Source organism: Cyprinodon variegatus, unplaced genomic scaffold (genome assembly GCF_000732505.1).
Source record: "Cyprinodon variegatus isolate N-32 unplaced genomic scaffold, C_variegatus-1.0 Scaffold649, whole genome shotgun sequence".
NCBI classification, from domain to species: Eukaryota; Metazoa; Chordata; class Actinopteri; order Cyprinodontiformes; family Cyprinodontidae; genus Cyprinodon; species Cyprinodon variegatus.
In genome coordinates this window covers 274,714-289,222 of record NW_015151102.1, presented here as the reverse complement: position 1 = coordinate 289,222, position 14,509 = coordinate 274,714, and the positions used below count along the sequence as shown (strand labels likewise).

Genomic DNA, 14,509 nt, shown 5'->3' with positions numbered 1-14,509 from the left:
TTTTTTTTTTTTTAGCAAAGGCTGTGGGAAAGTATAGTTTGTCTTTATTTAGAAAATATGGATGTTTTGTTCGTTAATTTTCCTGTTGGATCAGTGTAGATTGACCGTGAGGTTTTGGTGCCTATCTACTTTCGGCCACCCCTTATTGTACATTGGTTAATGCCTGGCCGCCCTCATAAAAATGTTCTGGCTACGGCTCTGGGTGCAAACAGCTTATTCTATGGGTTTAATAGAGCAAACACTACAGTTAGCAATGCAAGCTATATTAGACCAACCTGATATAACCAATACCTGCAAAATATGCTGGAATCAGAATCAGATTATTTTCAAAAAATGATTTAATCAGATAAGGAAAAGATCCTCAAATCTGTTTTTGTTTTTGTTTTTTTATGACAACGAATTTATGACTTACACCAAGTATTTAAATAACTGTTAATTATTTTTTGGGCCACTTTTCTCTCCATAATCGTTTGGGTTTTCCACCAGACTACTTTGTTTAAGGACATTGCAAAATATATTAATCTTTGATGAGACTTTGACTTTGACTTTGACTAGGCCACTTAAAAATAAAAAAAAACTCAGGACTTGTTGCTTGGCTTCATTGTCCTCCTGCATCTGCAAAGTGTTTTGCTTATAGGTCACATGCAGAAACCCAGACATCTTCTGTTAGGGTTTTCTAGTTGAATGTAGAAATCCTGGTTCCAAACCATCAAACTACCACCGCCATGTTCCACTATTGCAATGATCATTTCTAAAAGGTGTTATTTGTCCTCAAACCGGATCTAAAAGGAGGGAAAACGTCCACAAAACTTCACCTTTTTCTCTCATCTGTCCACAGCACACTTTCTTAAAAGCATTAATCAGGATGAAAATGTGAGATAGAATTTTCTTCCATGGACACTATCTCTGCCCAGTCCCTCATTTTTAATGTTAATCTATTAACTCTAAGACAGTAAGGCCCATTGTGATTTGGATGTTGCTCTCTCCTGGGAAGACTCTCCATCATTCCATGTTTTCTCCAATTGTTTATATGGTCTTTATTTTGCTTCACAAAGCCTTTAATAACTGGTAGATCTCAGTGACTTTGTTTCTTTTAGCCAACTTCATAATGTCAGACGGGTTCAGTTTAAGTGTGTATTTGAATCTACAGCTCTAGAAATTATAGGAAAATATGGTGAATCATAGAATTTTTCTTAATTAATATAGGAGAAAGTTTCTTTTCTAAATAAAGGCTGAGAAGGTTATTTTCCCCAAATGAAAAATAAGATAATTTAAACACAGATTTTTGTATGTACTCCAGCTATAATAATCTGATATTAAAATTGATTTCTTTATCCCAAAAAAATCAAGTGTGATAAAAAAAAAAAAAACTAAGAATAATCATGGAAGGAGAAGAAGAGGAGGAGCCATGAAAAGTTATCACAACGAGGGATTAGGAGGATGAGTGGGACGGAAAGGTTGATAGATGAAATGACAGATGAGTGATAAAAATGTAAAGGGATCTAAAAGACAAATGAGGAGAGCAAGTGAGATGGAAACTGGTTATAAAAACTTGGGATGTTAAGGATTAAGAGCATTCAGAGGAGCTAAAGAGATAATGTGACGTGATCAGAGTAGCTTGGGTTTAATGGTCAAACTCTGATGTATAATAACCATTAGATATTCTGTGACTCCTCATGTTTTATTGAATAAAAACCTGTTTTGGATTTGTTGTAAAAACCAGGGATCAGAAAGAATATGGATAATCATCCTCCAAAAGCCACGTGATTTTATTTTTTTATTTACAGTAGCTAAAGATGTCTGAAAAACATCTGACGACAGATACTAAGTCCGTTAGGTTTGTGTCTGAAAGCCCCAAAATAGCCAAGCAACGGAAAGGTGGTGAAAAAAAAGAAACTCAAGCAAAAGGATGAAAATAACCTTCTATTATAGGAAGTGAAAGTACGTTTCAAAACCCTCCAACTAATCCCCTTTACAAATACTTTTTTTTTTGTCCTGTCTCTGAGGCCAACAAATGGTCCCTGATGAGAACAGCTGGAAACAAACTAGGCAAACTGTCCTACTGTATGAAGGCAAATTACATCAAATACAGAAGTCAGGGAATATTAACACATTCAAGGTTCTAAATGGTAGCCATGTTACATCTTCTGTACCATCAAGATCGTTTTATCAACTGAATTATAATCTATAAAACAGAAACTATTCACTTTGTAAAACCATCAACCTTCAGCTTTGATATAATGACCTATATTACACTGGTTTTTAGCTATTCCCAGTACTGCAGCTAACCAAAACTTGACTCAATTCTACCTTCAACCCAAAAAGCTGCAAAACAAAGAACGCTTCTGGATGTCTGAGCGTATTGGACCATAGGTACCAGAATTTAGAAGATAATTTTCTTTATGATTTACACCTTCTAGATACAAAATATGAATTAAAGCTTTCTAGTTGGGTTGTGCTCACAGTACACTTGTAGAAAGTTCTCATTAAAAGATCTTACCACTGATGCAAAATAGCATCTATATTGGTTTGACTGGATATCAGTTCTGCATACGGCCTTGTCAATCATGGTTTCTATACAAAAATCACACGCGGGGTTCCCCAAGGCTCTATTCTCAGGACTCTTTAGTTTTTTTTTACTATCAACATGCTGCCGGAGAGTTTATAGCATCTTCTATCAATATCTAGACTGATATACTATAGTTCTGTGTCACCACAGTTAATTAGGGTAACATTGTACCCATAAGCTGGGTCAGAATTTTCTAAAATATTAGGGAAAAACAGGTAGTCAATCATTTTGGCCACCCAAAATGTTTTTCCTTTTCCTCAGCGGGGTTACAAATGATAAAACATGCAAGAAACTGTTCATTCAAAATGTTATGCGGTTTCTTCCACGTGGAAATATTTTTCTTCCTCCGTTTGTTTTTGACACTGACATACTTTGACAAAATATCGGTTCCCAAAAAAAAAAAAAACATGAAACTTCAGTAAACCTTTCACTGGTTCTGTCGTTCTATGACTAATAGATGGTATACTATCTAAAATTTAATGCCTAGCATTAAGAGTCTCTCCTATGGTCTATTTTTTGTACATTTTTACTTTTTTTCCAAGGAATGTTTCCCCTCTTAGTCATTTTGAGACACTGTAGAGCTAACCACAGCAGTTAGAGCTATCAGGAATACAGCATACACTAGTGAATATAGTTGAAATGAGAGGGGAATGGTATGTAGTGGATTGGAACATTTATCATCGGGTGATTGAGGGGGTGATGAAGATTGACTGGGACTTCATTAGGCATAACAACAGCTGGTATTAGTTCTTTTGTGAGCTTGAATACTTACCCATTTAACAGATTACAGTATTGGGTGTCGGCCCTGAAGTGTTCCTTGTTCTCTGATTTCTTGTCAGCCAAACCCTGGACCGGCCTACTTTTTATTTGCTTCTTTAATGATTAAAAATGTTTATTTTGTTGCATAATGTGAGAATTCAACAAAGATAAATTACGCTTTAGCAACACATTACGTACCTTTAAATGAATAAAAAATTAAGGATAACGTGCCAGAATGTTTTTAGATGATGTTTTGATTTTTATATTATTGTTTCAGACTATATGTGCTTTAATTAGCTTATTTCTTTATCCATAGAATTAACATTTTGCTTTTCTGACCCAACAACAGCCAAAACCTCCACCTCCCCCCTCCTCCTGTCTTACTGACCTATCCCTCTGTCTCACACACACATTCATACCCACACAAGCCTGGAGATACACTCAGAGCTGTGCATACACATGCCACACTAGAGACTATCCATGCACACAGATGCTGCATTTGGAGTCCCTCTTGTGCAAAAAAAAAAAAACACACATTTATTCAGCATGCGGAGAAAGGTGCACATATGTTTATTTAAGGGAAAAGGATGAAGTACCCATAAAAACACAGATGAGACAAATAGGGACACACACACACACCTGAACACACATGGTCACAAACACAGGACCCGGATGCCTCGCCTGCTCGGCTGGCTGGATCTTCTGGTTGCCATGGTGCCAGTCAGCTGGAGGGAGTGTGAGTAGGCGTCGGGGAAGAGGTCTGCTGGTGACTCCTGGCTGGGACACAAACGGACCAAATGATATGAACGAGCACAGAGCAGCCGAGCCTGCAGTTCTGCACCACCTAAAACCTACAAGCACATCAAAATACAGACGCTGTGCGCCGCCCCCCTCTGCACAATAACACAACAATAAAACCAATGGTGTAAAGACATGGAAGTAAACAAGGTAGAGACACAAACGGAAACTGGAGGAAGAAAATGTGTCCAGTTTGAAAACAAAGCATAAAAAGCAGTACACAGAAATGGTGCAACAAGTAACACGAGTTCCAGGTCTTAGCTGAAAGCAGACACAGATTTCCAGGAGATTATTTTCACTGATTCCTTTTGTCTCGCAATTCCCAGTTCTGAGCTTTAAATATGCAGTGGCTGCAGTTAATTCATTACCTTCGATATTGACACAGGGTTCAAATCCAAAGAGGTGTTATTGTTCTCTTCTTTTGGACTTTGAGTTTTGAGTTATCTAAGTCATTCTGTTTTGTCGATCTTTGGTTTATTTTCCACCTTATCTTATATTTAAGCAGTCTTGAGTTACTCTCTGTTGCCCCTTTATGCCTGTCTCCTTTCCCCTAGCTCCCTTCTAGTCACTTCTATCCACACCTGCTCCATATCACCTGATCCCCTCTTTGTTCTGTTTCCCATATATACTCTTCCTGTGCAGTTCTTCAGTGCTGGTTCCTTGTCGTCACTTCGTCGCTCCTCGTGCGTGTTTTCCCCTGGTTTTTGGTTTCTATTATTTATCTAGTATTTTTTGTTTCTGTTACCATTTTTATCTCATTAAACCTGCAAGAACTTATGTCTGCCTCCCTTATCTTTGCATTTGAGTCCTCAACCAGCCTCCACCCCAACGTTGACCCTCAAACAAGATTTTAGACCAGTCGTAAGCCATGCTTAATAAAGTTGTTTTTTTCTAGTTTATTCCTTGCAATGTTCATATGTGAATTTATGAAATTATCTTTCTAGTAGGAAATAGCAAGAGGTGGGCAGATTGATCCTTGTGTCAATAATAGTGACACTTGTATTGATATAACAAAAAAATACTGGTGTAGAGCAGCGCATCATTTGATTTCTTTGTAATGTGCTAATTTTGTTTTAGATTTTGCTTTAAATCTGTTTTTTCATTAATGTTTCATTGTTTAACTCTGATAATAAAGTAAGAACACATAAAGGTGAATTGTTTCTTTATAAATCTAGCTTAGATATAAAAAAAAGTATCACTATCAATATCGGAAATACTGACGGATTGATACAAAAAATTCCTGATATCGTACACCTACAGAGAAGGTATAGAGGATGATCTTTTATTTCCGGTGGATCATCTAAATAAGTGGTTCTCCAAATCATTCTGGAGATATGTTTATAAGGCTTTCCTATACGCTTATCCCGTCATCCTGTTTTTTTGCACATGTACACTTTCAGGCATGTATCTGTGGTGAGCTAGGGTTTCAGACAGTCATTGAAGCTCACCTTTCTCACTGCGCTTTTTATCACGAAGTGTATGAGAAGAAAAGAAAGGCCTCAGAAGAGGCAGATATATACCAGTATGCTTTGTGTGGAAGGCTCTCCTTGCAAAGCATTATGGGATTTGCTGTCACAGCAGTCTGCTGTCACCATAGGCTGCTAATAACAAAGATGGCACAGGCACCGCTCAGTGGACCAACAGGGTAGTGATCATCTGTCCGAACGGTAAGTTGACTGAGTTCACTATAAAATCCCTTTGCTATATAGTGATTGAGGGGTATAGGAGCTAGGGCGACTCAAACAGCAACTTTTAAACAGAGCAGGCAGGAGGAGAAATGGGCTCATGCATACTTTCACATGCACATTTTTTTTTAAAGTGGAGAGGGTGGGTCTTTTAAAAAAATATAGAAAATCCTCCACAATACCTTTAAAAATAACAAATTTGACACAAAAATGAAACAAAAATTGCATACTTTGGAGAGCAACAGCCAAGAGTGTGCAAAGCAGTAATGAAAGCAAAAGGTGGCTACCTAGAATATAAGACAAAATTAAAGTTGTTTCACACTTTTTAGTTAAATATATATATATATATATATATATATATATATATATATATATATATATATATATATATATATATATATATATATATATTCGGTTGAGCTGGTATTAAAATCAACAAGCTTACTTTCAAAGACACAGAACTGTGTAGGTTGATTGTAAATTGTAACATGTCTACTTAGTAAGTCATTTTGGATAAAAGGATCTGCTAAATGCATAAATGTACGAGTATTTTATTAAAAATGATCATCTATGAACTGAAAGTCTCAAGCTTCATGTTTGCTTTGCCTTAGAAATTGCTATTTATAATTACATAGAGCAGTTCTGGTATTTATGGAGGCAGACATCTTTGCACTACAGCAGAGCAGAGCTGACAAACTATCGCCATAATGCTGGACTGTTTTCCCCTATATAAAATCTGTACACAGGCTAATGAAATACTGTTTATAAAAATAAATATGTAACCTCATCACTTGATCATACAAGATAGGCAATGCAGAGGATGCAGAGGCCTTTTTTTTACCATGATGGCCTCCATGTTGGAGGGAGAGTCAGTGGTCAAGGGAGAGGTTCATGTTGCTGCAGTCTGACCATTAGATGTCAGATATATATATATTTTGCCTCTGAGCTCCTAGAGGGACACTATGTGTAATAATAATGTAACAAGGTATGGCTTACAACCATCAAAAGCTATATACTGTACATGAGTCTCCTCAGATTGCCCACTGACAGGCATGGAACTATGGTGCTTTGAATCTAAGCTGAGCTAAAAGAAGAGAGTATGAGAGAGGAACCAAGATAGATGGTCTAGAGATTTAGTAAAGATGGCTGTATGCACCAATCACATTGAATGAGAAGAAAAATGTCTGTCCTTCTGACAAAATATTGATAAACGCTTGATAATTTACTGTGTGATCAAAATCTGCATTTATTTTAGCATTTTTTTTTTCATCTCTACCAAGGAAAGATCACAAGGGCCTCATCAAAATTAAACGCCCTTTGACAGAAGTTGTCATGATCTCGGCTCTGATGTCTGATCTGATTACTCATTTTACCTGCTTATCTCCACCCATTTCTCATTACCGATCATCTAATCTACATGCTTTAGCCTCTATTTAGCTAGCCTTCAAACCAGCCATCAGGGTCAGATTATTCAAGCCTGTGGTAAGAGTTCTCTAATGTACCTGAGTGTTTCAGATCCATTCTGCCTCTGGACCTCTGTGCTTGCTTGTCCCTGTTCTGATCTGTTTGCCTGACCTGTCCTTGGACTTCTGCTGGTTTTCTGCCTGTGTACGGAACCTGGAACTGGTTCCTTACACCGTCCTGATTTCCCTTCTTTACCTCTTTGGACCTCTGATCTCCTTGTTCTGAATCCTGAGCAAGTCTTCGACACGCTTTGGCTTCGGGCTCTGGATTATCCTGCCATCCTTTGTCTGCTCGGTTCGGATCTCCTGTTTGCTCTCCAACCTCTGGGACATCAGCGTGCGGGACCCTCTGGGCGGCGCCCGCTGTGTCTCATTGGCGCCCCTCCGGCTGGAACTCACCTCATCCTTTGGGAACCGACTGAACTTTAAGAACTGGTAGGAGATTCACACGTTCGTTATATCCTCTGCCAGATAGACGTGGTCACTAACCTGTGTTCTGTTCCAGCAGAGATTCCGCCCATGCTGTTCACTGCAGCAGTCATTCAGCTGTGCTCAGAAATCGGCCGATTTTCATGAGAGCCGACACAATCAATGCAATTATAAGTGCCGGTCATTGCATTCATGCCCAAAACAAAGAGATGAATCATCCAACAACAGAGGTAAGAGGAGACAGCATTCTGAGCTCAGTGGTGATTCAGTGTGAGAGCAACAGGAGAGAAGGCACCATAACCGGGATGAGGAGGGCAGCCGTGCCCCCCTCTGGAGTTAAGGAACCACAGAGGAGCTCATTGGGCAGACAGCACACCAGAGTGTGGAGATAAGGCAACGCAAGAGGGGAGCATGGGAGCACAGTGGTAAATTAGAGATGCCTGCCAGGGAAACAGCTGCAGGGCATGAAGAGACAAAAGCTGACCAAGGTTAGCTAGGCTTACTGCAGAAGACCCAAGAAGCACGGCGAAAGATCGGATAAGAATCTTGGAGATGTACTTTAGATGATGTTGCTGTCTTTATGTGCCTCTAAAGGTTCAGGTTTAAGTCCATCACTACTCCTGAATTTCAAGCCTGATCTGTGGTTTCTGGACTCATTAATTTAAGCTGTTCGATCATCTTCTTTCTACTAAAAATAAAAAAATGGCTTCAGTTTTGTTTGATTAAAATTTTGGCACATCCATGCACTGATTTCTTTTATGCATTTACAAGAAAGGGTTTCTAATCACCTCGTGACATTTTTAAATAAATATTTAGATGTAAGACTGTGCTGTAAAAAAGGTGAAGCATGGCAGTAAATTAAGTGACCCATGTATGGAGGCTTAATTCTCAACAAAACCATCAGGGGTTTGAGCATAAACACCATGACAGACATATTATAATAACGTTTTTTATTCTATAATGAGTCATAAAAACATGGTGCATTTTGTGCTTTTATCATCCAAACCAGTCATTGTCTTCTGCTTATCTGAGATGTATAGAAGGAATACCAGACATTCCACCCCTAATGAGACTCATGGGCTCTCTTGTTCATTTACCAGGGGCTATAGACCCTGTACTGAGCATTGGGTTGGATCATGGACCTCCAATGTGCATCACTCATCACTGACTGGCTGTTGGTTTTCTTTCAGTACCTTTGAGTAAATCTAAACTGATGCAGAACAGGAATGGTCCACACCAGCTCCAATATAACCTAACCTTAATAAAAACTATATAGATCAGACAATCTAAGTCAAAAATGTCCTTAGCTTTTTTTTTCTACTGGCTCTGGTCATATCCGATATCTTACAGCTTCATCATTTCAACATAGAGTCAACATCAAATACCAATCATTGTTGTTCTGTCAGCCTAAATGACCTGAACATGGCCTTCTCTGGTGCACCAGAGCGGAGCATCTAGATTCTAGATTAGAGGTCCGGATCCAGACCCACCTGCTGGCTAATCCGGACCCAACCTGATTTAAAACATCGCTGCTTCTCCCATTTGTACGATAAAGCCCTTCAGAGCGTCCCAGACCAGCCTAAACATAATACATATTAGCCAATAAACTGTGTCAGTCTGGGTTGCTGCTGCTTGCTGTTTTTAGAAACAGCAGGCAAACCTGTGGCAAGCCGGGCGATGGGAAAGAAGGAGAAGACGATGAGAAAAAGTAAAAGAAAGAGGACTGCTGGAAGAACCCCTGTGAACTAGTGACAGAAAAGTGAAATGGTGCTCAAAGATGACCCTGAACATTTTGAGTATGTTTGGTTCAACCTGCTGCTGTGAAGCAGGATTCTCCACCATGAACAGAATTAAAAATAAATATGGATCCAGGCTCAAAATGAGCACGTTGATATGTGCTTGGGAATGGCTTTGTTGCCATTCAAAACCAGGTTTAAAATTTTTGCAGAGCAGCATAAAGTTCACTGCTTTCATTAAGCAATAGAAAAGAAAAAAACAAACAACAAACGGTCAGTTAAGGTGTTTTATCAAATATGTGAATCATGAAATTGTCTATATACCAAACTGAAAGATTGTTGTTCTCTACTTCAAAAAACACTTTAGATTTTAAAGTGGAAAAATTTTCTATATTGTAATTTTTTTTTATTTATTTAAAAAGTCAATGTATAACATGGATGCATAAAAACTTCATTTTATTTCAGTGTTAAATTCTGTTTAAAGTAACAGATTATAATTAAAAATGTCTCTGGACCTTTACTGGTTGTTGTTTTTCTTTATTCCGACCCAGCTGATTTTTAATTGGTGACCTAGATTATCATTTATTAATCTGATGAGATTCCAGAATGTCATAACACCCTTTTATATCAGTTCAGAATAAACCAATTTAAAAAGAACTCTCTAACTATGCAACTGTGTCTGATTCTTCTTAAACTGAAACACACTCATGAATCACGTCTGTTTTTGTTTTGTTTTTTTATTTTTATTTTTTATCTAGCTCTTTTCTATTCAATTCTCCAAGTTTTACCTGTAGTGTTTCTGCTGTCATCCCAGAACTTTTGATCATTAGAGCCCTCTAGTGGTAAAAAGCAGGAGGTGCACGAAGCTTTCCAAACTTAACCTAAATGCATTTTATTATTATTCAAATAGCAGCAGAGTACATCAGCATCAGGATATCAAATTAATCCAGTCATGTTATATAGAGGTTTCCTGGTTTATGTTTAAAAATGGTTATTTAATGATAGTTATCATCCTGATATCCCAGCAGCTCCAGCTGAAGAGATCATAATATGGAACAGGAACAGAGCAGGGGAGAGGAAGTTCAAACCATGTATTTCCTGTGATCGTCATGGTAATGTTAGATATCTTGTTATCCTCTGGAAGTGCCTGGAAGCAGTTCATCCTTCATGAAGATATTCTCTTAGCTTTAGCAATCTCATCAACAGCTGCCTGCATACATACAAAATTCAGTGAGAATGAGTTTGGGTATAATGACAGGAAAATTAGACTAATGATACTCTGTCCAATTATAAAAAAATAATCTGCTTACTTTAATCAATAATTCAAATACAAAAAAAAAAACAGCTGAAATTTTGAGCAACATCCCCATTATGATTGAAGTGATTTCACAAAACAAAGCCAAATAATATTCAACAATTTTAAACTAAAGAGATTTTTTTTCATTCAAAATATTTTAGTATATTAGTGATTTTTGGAATGGATTTTTTTTATTCTTATTTTTACTGTATTGCTATAGTTGAAGGATTATAGAACATTGAATTTTCGTTCCTTTTTAAACTTAACCAGGTTCTAATTATCAAAACCCACATAAATGGATGTTGGTTTTAGGATTATTATGAGTAATCCACTACCGCTTTAAATCCTTTATATCCACCTCCATCAAAATTTTAAATCAAAATATTAGATAGATCTGTACACGGAGAAATTAGTTTGCAATAAGTTGGTGTTCTGTTTTTTGTTTTAGTATTGTATGTTAATTCATTTTATATTTATCTTGAATTCTTTTGGGGATGTGTTATGATGGTGTATGAACCTACAGGTGGGTTTTTAGCTGGTATTTGTTTTTTATGTTTATTTATTGTTTCTAATGCAGGTACTATGCACTGCACACTAGGGGACAATAAATTATCATATATTCTATTCTATGTGTGAGTTTAAGGTTTCAAGCAGCACATCTGAGATAAACTTAAAGGCACCAGAACCACTGGTAGTAAAACAATCCCTGAGCCTGATACTAGCACCACCATGCTTGATAGCTGCTGCTTTCTCCTCCCGATTAAAGCCTCACATTGCTTCCTGCAAACAAACTTGTGATTGGCACCAAGCGGCTTGATTTAGGTCTTGTCTGAACATAAAGCCTTTTTGCAGAAGCCGCTTGGCTCATCAATGTGTGCTGTGTTAAAGTTCCAACAATCTGGAAGGTTTACATTTAGAAAGATGCATGTCTTTCTGCATTGGCACATTTTAAATGCATGTGGTTTTTAAACTTGTCCAGTTGAATCCAGTTCATGGCCTAAGTGGTTATATAAAGAATATAAAATCCTTATTTATATTCTTGCTATCAGGGTGACAGAGTTTGGTTGTTTTTACAGATCTTAGCAATCTGGGCACCTGAAGGACCTTTTCTCACATGAACCAGTTTGATGACCCTTTAAAGTTGATCTAAAAAGGATTTAAGATAATTTTTTACTTGTTGTGCAACCCACCTCCAGATTCGATCTTGACCATTTCCTTTCTCACTGGTCCTTCTTTTTAAGAATTGGTCAATAGATCAGGTTTATGCTGCAAAGAGAAGAGAACCAACCTGCTCAATCATGGTAACTGAATGACATGGATATATATATGCATTTGGGATGCAAGGATATAAATATTTTGCAGATAATATCAACAATTGTTATGATGAAAAATGTATATCATATATACTTGTCTATCCTTTCTGTACTGTGTAAAAATAAATAAATAAATAAGTAAAATGACAGTGCTGATAATTGCTTCTTTGCTTCCGTTGAACGCACCACAACCCTGTTCTTCATCATCACATGACCAAACAGACGCCACACGACCAACCGCCTCTGAAAACGCAACCCACAACAAGATGCAAATCAACATAAATGGTTAAAATTGTCCCAGTTTTAAATTTCAGACCAATGCTGACATGTTAATGCAGCTATACAACCCATCCTTAATGGGGTTTTTTTATTTGTATATAATCTTGACCCTGTGAGAATCATAAAATCAAACTTCTGCACTGGAAAAACAATCTAAAAAAAAAAATGTCTTAAATTGAGGGTATTTACCCTTAATTTGATTAGGTAAATAAGATAGTTTGCCAATAGAATGAGCATTTTTACTCTTACAATAAGATGATTAGATAATATGCGTTGGAAATAAGACAATGCAATTGTGTTTTCTTATTCTAAGTGTATATTTTCTTGTTCCATTGGCAAAATGTCTCCTTTACTTCCTCAATCCAAGAACAAATGCACTTATTTTAAGAAAAAAATACTTATTTAGATTTCGATTTTTTTCCAGTGTGTAAATGATTGCATGTATGTCAAATCACTAACTGACATCTTTTGAGCAAAGTTTATTGAGTTTCCCCAGAACTTAATTTTTCTGTGTGATTTGGGTTGAGTACATGTGCAGTTAGAGAGATATGGGAATCTATGTGTGAGCAGCTGCAGGAAGATAAAACACCTGTGTAAACATCTACTGTATGTTCTTATGAAATACTTATGGCTGTTTGTCTCTTATGGTTGTAATCATAACTGCGATGTTGCTGTATATAAAGCTTCTAAGTGTCTAAATGACAGGAATGTTTCTTACTTTATGTTCTATGTTTCTCATCTTGATTCTGTTACTTTACTTAATGTATTTTAGTTAGTTCATCTGATTCCATGAGACAGAAGGACTAATATAGTAATCAGCCTTAGTTTTTAGGCAATTTGTTATGCAAAATGTGCATCTATGTCCCACTTGAGCAAATTAAACGTACCGGTAATAACAATTCGACCCCTGATGAACGGATGGTACATTCTTAGTAGGCTATAAGTGACTGAGGCTCTTCCTTTAGCCTTGTGTGGACGACTTAGATAAGAACTTTAATGGCCGGCCGGGGGAGCAGTGTGAGCTTCCCTCTGCTCCTCTGAGTGACATATACATGTCAGAGAAACGTATATACGTGCAGAATGAGGAAGTCTGTTGTTGGAGTGTATGTATGGGACATTGTCTCAGGAGAACCGTCCTGTGCAATCAGCAGCGTTCACACAGTTTGAGGCAGGAAAGCCAACTGTAAATTCACAAAGAGGAACTACTGAAGAGACGGTGCAAAACTTTTTTACACACACAATTCACACACACAAAAACACCATGCCAGAACGCCCCCTTCCCCCCTTTAAGCATTACGGTAATCTAAATGTTGTCTACTGAAAAATTGAGCCATTATTTCAAATTTACTGGTACGATAACACAAATGTCTGTTGTTTTTTGTTTTTTTTTGTTTTACTGGCCTCCTAAGATGTTGATTTTTTTCCTAATTAAGACAGAATGAGATTTGAACTCTTGAACCCTGCCATGAAAAGTCCAGTTCTCTTTTAGGCTGCAGTTTGATTGGGATGAGAAGCTCAGCACTTCCAGAGAATGCTGAGCATTCACTTTATTAGGCACCAACTTCTGAAACTTTTTTACACTTTAGTAAAACCTTTAAAAAGGTTAAATGTGTTAGAAACTATCTGCAGGTAAATTATAGAGTTAATTTTTTGTTTACTTCTGTTCATTACGCCACAGGCTCCTGGACACTGATCCTCATGCATTCTGGTTGTTTCAATATGAAAATAAAAACAGTTTCCTTTTAAATTGTGTTTATTTGCACATCAAGTAAAAACGTTTGGCAGTTTCTCAAATTCATACATACACACACGCACATAAACATGCATTCAGGAAAAGCATTCCATGCTGGCCTTTGCTCTCTCCATCTCATGCAGGAAGTTGTAAAATTGAGGCAGCGTCAGTTCTAGAGGAGACAAGAGAAGAAGATTAAAAAATGATGAGAGAAATGGTAATAAAGTTCCAAACAGACCAAATAAATATAAGGGATGGCATTTGTTTTTAGATGTGGTTGTTTGGTACACATCTCTGATTATTTTCACTTTTTTTTTTTTTTATTGGAACCAAAAGTTTATGTGATAATAACCCAACGAAAAATGGCGCAAATCTGGGAAGCAGAAGGGAAATAATACAAGGTTTTGTTGAAAATGTTTAAATTTGAAAATATCTGCTGTTCTTTTTTA

General features: G+C 37.1%; 1 protein-coding gene across 1 annotated transcript in view; it reads right to left on the bottom strand.

Annotated features, from left to right (window-relative positions):
* Positions 1 to 14,070: 14,070 nt before the first annotated feature.
* Positions 14,071 to 14,509, bottom strand: part of commd7 (COMM domain containing 7) — a 9,193-nt gene continuing 8,754 nt past the window's right edge. The window contains exon 7 of the mRNA XM_015393580.1: positions 14,071 to 14,232. Coding sequence (XP_015249066.1) covers positions 14,156 to 14,232 — 77 coding nt within the window. The 3' untranslated portion in view covers positions 14,071 to 14,155. The remainder of the gene's footprint in view (positions 14,233 to 14,509) is intronic.